Source organism: Nicotiana tomentosiformis, chromosome 5 (genome assembly GCF_000390325.3).
Source record: "Nicotiana tomentosiformis chromosome 5, ASM39032v3, whole genome shotgun sequence".
NCBI lineage: Eukaryota > Viridiplantae > Streptophyta > Magnoliopsida > Solanales > Solanaceae > Nicotiana > Nicotiana tomentosiformis.
The window spans coordinates 25305494-25313777 of NC_090816.1; the positions used below are offsets into that span (position 1 = coordinate 25305494).

The 8284-nt window shown below is 36.3% G+C and overlaps 1 protein-coding gene across 1 annotated transcript; it reads left to right on the forward strand.

Annotated features, from left to right (window-relative positions):
- Nucleotides 1-5465: 5465 nt before the first annotated feature.
- LOC138892050 (secreted RxLR effector protein 161-like) lies at nt 5466-6197 on the forward strand. Its single transcript, XM_070175742.1, has one exon. It carries the CDS (start codon nt 5466-5468, stop codon nt 6195-6197), a length of 732 nt encoding a protein of 243 aa, XP_070031843.1.
- Nucleotides 6198-8284: the final 2087 nt, after the last annotated feature.

Below are 8284 nucleotides of genomic sequence, written 5' to 3' on the forward strand. Positions count from 1 at the left end.
GATCACAAGTGCAAATTTTTGTTGTTACCTTGTGTTTATTATGTAAGTATTTCCAATTAATGTAATGATAAATAACGAAAAAGTAGTAAAATACTAACTATAAATAGTACCACCAGGGATCGAAACATAATCAAATGTTCGTAATTAGTGACCAAAATTTTTACCTTTAGAAGCCTTTTTTTAGCAACGACCACATCATAATTTGACTACGAATTGTTTATTTTTTGTGACAATTGTAATTGTCACTAATCATGTGAAAGCAATATTTTTCGTGACGAAATAATAGTTTTCAACTACAAAATTGTAAATCATTTTTACAAAAGCAAAGTTGTCAGTAATTTATATTTTTAGGGACAACATACTTTTTTGTATATAAAAGGTAGTCGTTAGTGACAAAATTGTGTTTGTTCAACTACGAAATACATATAGTTTTAGAGACAATCAACGTCGTCACTAATTAAACTAAATAGTTAGTGACGAGGTAATTTTGTCGGCATTAATGCACTTTTTAGCGACGAAACCACACTATTAGCTACGACTTTTTTTCTTAATCCTTTTTATGACAAACAGGCTCGTCATAAATAATACATATTTAGGGACGAAAAAAATTTCGTATGTAATATAATTTTATTTAGCGACGAAACACAAAATTGTCTTTGTATACTATTAGTGACAATGTTTTAGGGATAAATATTTGACAAAACAAAATCGTCACAGAACTTCTTCGGTGACGAAAAATGAATTTTAGGCGACAAAATAATTCATTACTGATAATCAAATTTGTTGTAGTGACTCTAACTTGAATACTCAGAGTACCTAATACAATTGCCTCTAGATAAAGCTGAAAGGTACAATTTGAAAAGCCCTACTACAATTGAACTAGAGTAAAAGAAACACACTTGGAACTGATTTAGCTTCAGGTTCGCACACTTGAATCACACAAGACTTGTTTACAAAATGCCTTGTTATATTGCTCTCAACTCAGGTTTAACTTCAGCGTTTGTGCGTACCAGTAGAATGAGAATATCCTGTAATTAATAGAGTTAGTATAATAGGAAATAACTAGAGTTCTAATGCTATACTCTTCCATGGTGGAAGAGTTCTAGTTATCTTCAACTTCTAACTCCTCCCTTATCTAGGATAGAGTTTTCTCGAGTAAGGAGTCTTTCTCCTTATCACTTATGCAACATTTTCGTTCAGGAGATATAAGATATAACCACTTAAGCTTATCTCCTTCACATGCATGCCTTGTGCTTGAATCTGCCCGTGTCTGCGTACATTGTGTATGGACCTGATTCATGCTTGAGTTCCTTTGTCAATTATAAAAATAAACTTCACTTGGGCAACATATATCCTTAGGACACTTGTTCTTGATCCTATCAGCAACTGCATATGTACAAAGCTCAAGCAAACTTTTGATTTCAAGGTAATTTGCAGCCAATTCAATTTTAAAGATTGATTGTAAGCTAGTTTCCACGAATTCCTTATCGTAGTTTTTGACTCGTTGTTCTTCGTTTGAACTTGAGACCTCTGCATACTTCTTGAGTATTTGATGATTTTGACTAGTATTTCAGTATTAACATTTTGGAGTGGAAGATGTTAGTAGAAAAATCGTCTTCTACCATGTTCTTGATTGTTATGGACTCAATGGCTATGGATTCTTCACGTTCAAATTGTCACAATTTGAAGACTTTTAAGATTAAAACCCTCTTCTCTGTTGTTGGTGATGAAGCCATGAAAAAATCTTTTTGGCTAGGAGAAGGCAGAAAAGAAAAGGATAATGTGGGACCCATAAAGGAAACAAAGAAAAGGATTGAAAAAAAGTTGAGAAAGAAAGTGGGCGGCGGGACAAATTTGCAAAGTTGGGCGGCTGAACAATTTGCTTTGCTAATTATTGAATGAGAAAATTTGATTGGCTGAGAGGTTGGCAATTTTGCCTATAAATAGAGATGCTTCCCTCTTTGTTTAATACACCAAAACAAAGAGAAGCTAAGCAAAAAGCAAAGCAGTGAGAGTAATCCACAGATTGTTGTCTATGAGATAAATAGTGAGTGGCAATAATATTGCAGTAAGGTATTTTAAATAAATAGTGTTTTTTCTTTCAAAATTGTAGTAGTATCTTGACACTACTAAGTTGTAATATTATAGTGGTAATATTGCTCCGCTCGGGTATTGTATTTACCTTGTTAAAAGAGTTGATGTCGTTGTTACTCTCTTGTGTTATTATTATTTTTCGTGGATATAATTTATATGCGATATTATTATTTTTCTCAACAACGTGGTATCAGAGCCATGGCGAATAATGATCCGCTATTTTTTCAGTACCCCCATCTCACAAAAGATAATTATGAGAAATGGTGTCTACGTATGAAAGCCATTCTTGGCTCTCAGGATGTGTGAAAAATCATAGACAGAGGGTATGCAAAACCCAATAATGAGGAAATGCTGTCTCTAAATGAAAAAGAGGTCTTGGTAAAGACGAGGAAAAATGATCAACAAGTCCTCACACTCATCCATCAATATTTGAATAATGCCATGTTTGAGAAAATGGAAGATGCTACCACCTCAAAGGAAGCTTGGGAGATTTTACAAAATTCTCTTCAAGGAGTTGACAAAGTGAGGAAGGTAAAACTTCAAACTTTAAGGGCTGGTTTTGAAGTTTTAAAAATGAATGAATACGAATGCATTTCGGATTATTGTTCAAAAGTGAAGGTTGCTGTAAATCAATTAAGAAGACATGGGGAAGACATAGAAGATGTCCATGTGATAGAAAAGATCCTTCACACTTTAACACCTAAATTTGATTTTGTGGTGTGTGCTATTGCAGAGTCTAAAGATTTAGACTCTATGCTGGCAGAACAATCGGAGGGCTCTTTACAGGCCCATGAAGAAAAGATCAAAAGGAGACAAGAAGTGCCATTGGAGAAACTTCTTAAAACTCAGGAATCCTTCAAGGAGTATGGAGGTGAAAAGAGATATCGAGGGAATGGACGGGGACGAGGCCGTGGCGTTCATGAAAGAGGAAGAAGTAACGGTAACAACTTCAATAATGAAGTTAAAATCCACCAAACATTCAGAGGTTGTGGTCGTGGACATAGAGGAGGAAAATGACATGGCTACTACCAAGAAAATAATGGACAAAGGTATGACAAATCCAAAATTGAGTGTTATAATTGTGATAAATTTGGCCATTAATCTTGGAAATGTCGCAGCATTGTGCTAACCTTGTTAATGACAAAAAAGAAGAATATGAGTTAACGTTGTTGATGGCACTCAAGGAAGAAGACATGGATGATTGCAGCTCGTGGTATTTAGATAATGAAGCAAGCAATCATATGTGTGAATGCAAAGATAAATTTATGTAGATCAATAATACGATGAGAGGTAATGTGTCCTTTGGAGATGCCTCAAAGATTTAAATCGAAGGGATAAGTACGATTCTGATCTCTTGTAAAGATGATTGTCACAAGCTAATTCAAGATGTTTATTATGTGCCAAAATTAAAAAGTAATACTTTGAGTTTGGGCCAGCTTCTTGAAAAGGAATATGACATCCACATGAAAAATATGCATCTTCGTCTTAGAGATTCAAGTGGAATTCTAATTGCTAAATTGCATACGGCAAAGAATAGATTATTTTCTCTGAATCTTAAGATAATTGATGCAAAGTGTTTGAAGGCCAATGTGCAAGATGAATCATGATGTTGGCACATGCGATTTGGGCACTTGAATTTTGAAGCGCTCAAATCAATGGGAGAAAAGAACATGGTGCATGGGATACCATCAATCAACCATCCGATTCAATTGTGTGAAGCCTGTCTTCTTGAAAAACATACAAGGATGAGTTTTCCAAAGGAGTTCATGTAAAGATCAACCAAACCGCTCCACCTTGTTCACACTGATGTGTGTGGGCCAATCAATCCATCTTCCTTTGGTAAAAGAAAATACTTTCAACTCTTCATTGATGACTTTAGTAGAAAGACTTGGGTTTATTTCTTGAACCAAAAATCTGAAGCTTTTGCTGCTTTTAAAAATTTTAAAATACTTGTAGAAAAAGAAAGTGGCTATGAAATAAAAGCTTTAAGGTACGATAGAGGAGGCAAATTCACTTCAAAAGAATTTAATGACTTTTGTCACTCTCATGGAATTCGTCGCTCTTTAACGGTATCTTATTCACCTCAACAAAATGGAGTTGCAGAGAGAAAAAATCGAACGATTCTTAATATGTCTAGATGTATTTTAAAAGCTAAAAATATGTCCAAAGATTTTTGGGCAGAAGCTGTATCTTGTGCAGTTTATTTGAATAACAGGTCTCTAACAAAGAATGTTAGAGATCAAACCCCTCAAGAAGCATGTAGTGAAAGAAAGCCAAATATCAAGCACTTGAGAATCTTTGGGAGCATATCTTATGCTCATGTGACACATCAAGTGAGAGCAAAGTTTGATGATCGAAGTGTCAAGCATGTGTTTGTTGGCTATGATACGAGTTCAAAAGGCTACAAGCTATACAACCCAAGTAGCGGCAAGATGGTGGTGAGTCGTGATGTTGAATTTGATGAAGAATTGGCATGGAATTGGAAAACTCAGGAAGAAACTTCATATGATTTTCTACCATAATTTGGCGATGAAGAAGAACCAAAAACCGTGGAACTTGTACAGGATACAACTCCACCTCCTTCTCCAACCAATGTTGCATCTCTTTCTTCTCAATAAAGTTCAAATGGGCAACCGCAAAGGACAAGGTGCATTCAAGAGGTCTATGATGGCACAAAAGAAGTTACTAAATTTGATTTTTTATATTGTCTCTTTGCGGATAGTGAACTAATGAACTTTGATGAAACTGTTACAGATAAAAGGTGGAGACAAGCCATGGAGGAGGAGATCGAGTCAATAGAGAAGAACAACACTTGGGAATTAACAACTCTTCCTAAGGGTCATCGCGCAATTGGAGTAAAATGGGTATACAAGACAAAGAAGAATGCTGATGGAGATGTGGAGAGATACAAGGCACGACTTGTGGCTAAAGGCTAAAAGCAAAGGCAAGGCATTGACTATGAAGAAGTCTATGCACCTGTTGCTCGCATGGAGATGATTTGTTTGCTAATATCTTTAGCGACACAGATAAAGTGGAAGATCCATCAACTAGACGTCAAATCAGCCTTTTTGAATGGATATCTTGAAGAAGAAGTCTATATTGAACAACCACTGGGCTTCGTGGTCAAAAACCATGAAGATAAAGTGTTGCAGTTGAAGAAAGCTTTATATGGATTAAAGCAATCCCCACGAGCATGGAATAGTTGCATCGACAAGTATTTTTAAGACAATGAGTTTACTCGTTGTCTCCATGAATATGCTCTTTACCTTAAAGTTCATACTAATGGATATATTTTGTTTGTTTGTCTTTATGTTGATGATCTTATTTTCACGGGTAATAACCCCGATTTGTTTGAAGTTTTCAAGAAAGATATGTCCCATGAGTTCGACATGACAGCTGTAGGGCTCATGTCATACTACTCGGGCCTAGAAGTGAAGCAGATGGATGATAGAATTTTCATCTCTCAAGAAATCTATTTGAATGAGATGTTGAAGAAGTTCAACATGCTCGATTGCAATTCCGTGAACACACCGATGGAGAGTGGGACAAAATTGTCCAAGTTTGATGAAGGAGAAAATATGGATCCCACATTTTTCAAAAGCCTAGTGGGAAGTTTGAGGTACTTGACTTGTATCAGACCAGATATACTCTTTGTAGTTGGAGTAGTAAGCCGCTTCATGGAAGCTCCTACCTCCACCCATTTGAAAGTCACTAGAAGAATTCTTCGTTACTTAAAAGGTACGATTGACTTTGGGCTATTTTATTCTTGTTCTAGTGATTTCAACCTTATGGGATTTTGTGACAGTGATTATGCGGGAGCTATTGATGATAGAAAAAGCACAACTGGTTTTGTGTTTTTCTTGGGTGATTCTGTTATTTATTGGAGTTCAAAGATACAATCAATTATTACTCTCTCGACTTGTGAAGCTGAATATGTTGCAGCAACATCTTGTACGTGTCATGCTATTTGGCAGATAAGATTATTGAAGGAGCTCCATTTGCCACAAATTGAAGCTACAAAGATTTGTATTAACAACAAATCCGCACAAGCACTTGTTAAGAATCCGGTGTATCATGATCGAAGAAAGCATATAGATATATAAGATATCACTTCATTAGAGAATGCATTGCAAAGAAGGAAGTCGAGGTCAAATATGTGAAGTCTCATGACCAGGCTGCAGATATCTTCACAAAGCCTCTCAAGTTTGAAGATTTTTAGCGGTTGAGATCAAGACTTGGAATGACCAAGAAAATTCAAAATTAAGGGGGAAATTTGTGGGACCCATAAAGAAAATAAAGAAAAGGATTTAAAAAAGTTGAGAAAGAAAGTGGGAGGCTGGACAAATTTGCCTAGTTGGGCGGATGTTTGCAAATTCTTGAATGAGCAAATTTGATTGGCTGAGAAGTTGGAAACTTTGCCTATAAATAGAGATGCTTCCCTCTCTGTTTAATACACCAAAATAAATAGAAGCTAAGCAGAAAGCAAAGCAGTGAGTAATCCATAAATTGTTGTCTTTGAGATAAATAGTGAGTGGCAACAATATTGTAATGAGCTATTTTAAATAAAGAGTATTGTTTCTTTCAAAATTGTAGTAGTCTATTGACATTACTAAGTTATAATATTATAGTGGTAATATTGTTCCGCTCGGGTATTGTATTTACCTCGTTAAAAGAGTTGGTGTCGTCCCATTCTACTAAAAATCAAGTTATGCCTTTCTCACAATTATATTCCTTTCACGACCCAAAATCTCACCCGTCGTGATGGCGCCTATCTCAATACTAGGCAAGCCAACAATATATCAAATCAACTCCCATATCTATTAAGTTTGAAAATTTAATATTTAAATACAATCCACAAATCTCGCAAATACCGATACAAATACTCCCAAAACTTGGTATCACTGAGTACATGAGCATCTAATATGATTACAAGTCTGAAAAATACGGTCTATAATAGTCGAAACCAAATACAGTAAACAAGGAGATAGAGAAGGAGAGACAAGGTCTGCGAAACACGGCAGCTACCTCAGAATCTCTGGAAAATCAACTGCGCGAAAGGAACAACACCCGCTATGTCCAGGAATACCTGGATCTGCACACGAAGTGCAGGGTGTAGTATGAGTACAACTAACTCAGTAAGTAACAATAATAAATAAGGAACTGAAGATAGTGACGAGCTACACAGTTATAGTTCTTTTCTAGTAATTTCCTACAAAGAGTAGACATGCTTTCAAATCCAGCAGTTTAAGTCAAGTCAATTTATACAGTTCAAATTTATGTAATCTGGATATAAAATCTTTCAGAGAATTTCACAATAATGACAAATAGCAACTAAGTGCAACAACAAATGAAAAGCAAGTACAACCTCTCAGGGCAGCAGTCACCCAACTCGTCACAACAGCTCAACCACTCGGCTCTCAGCCCTCAGCACTCACACTCAATGGGTACCCGTTCTCATTGGGTGTGTACAGACACTCGGAGGGGCTCCTACAGCCTAAGAGCCATAAACCGTACGGATAACTCATGTGCTATAATATCCTGCACGGACAACTCATGTGCTATAATATCCTACACGGACAACTCACGTGCCATAGTATCCTTACCTCACCGACAGGCCCTCGCCCTTACTTAGTACTCAACCTCTCTATTCTCTCGGGCTCCCAGAAATCACAAGGATCAGCTCAAACAAAGATAACATAGTGTATCAACAAATATCAGGAAAGACTGAGGTATGATACGCAAGTAAAATCATGACTGAGTACAATATAGCAATTAGAAAATAATTCAACAAGTACGCGACCTCAGTGGGTCCCAACAGTACTATCACATAGCCTAAGCATGATTTACAGTCAAATTTCTTCAACACATAGAGAGCACATAGCTAATAACAAGTTATTCAACTTTATAGTTTCTACGGGACAGACCAAGTCACAATCCCTTTGGTGCACGCCCACACGCCCGTCACCTAGCATGTGTGTCGCTTATAAAATAATCACATGACATAAAATTCCGGGGTTTTTGTAATCACCCGACTTGTCATTTTAAGAATTAACTCCTCGTTTAGTGACTTAAGGTCTCGAGCAGCTTTGCAATATGTATTATGACCCGCGAGTGTGGTCGAGTTTGAATTACTAAAGATTCGGAATTAAATTAAAAGAACAATCTTTATTTAGAAGCTTAAATGTAAAGA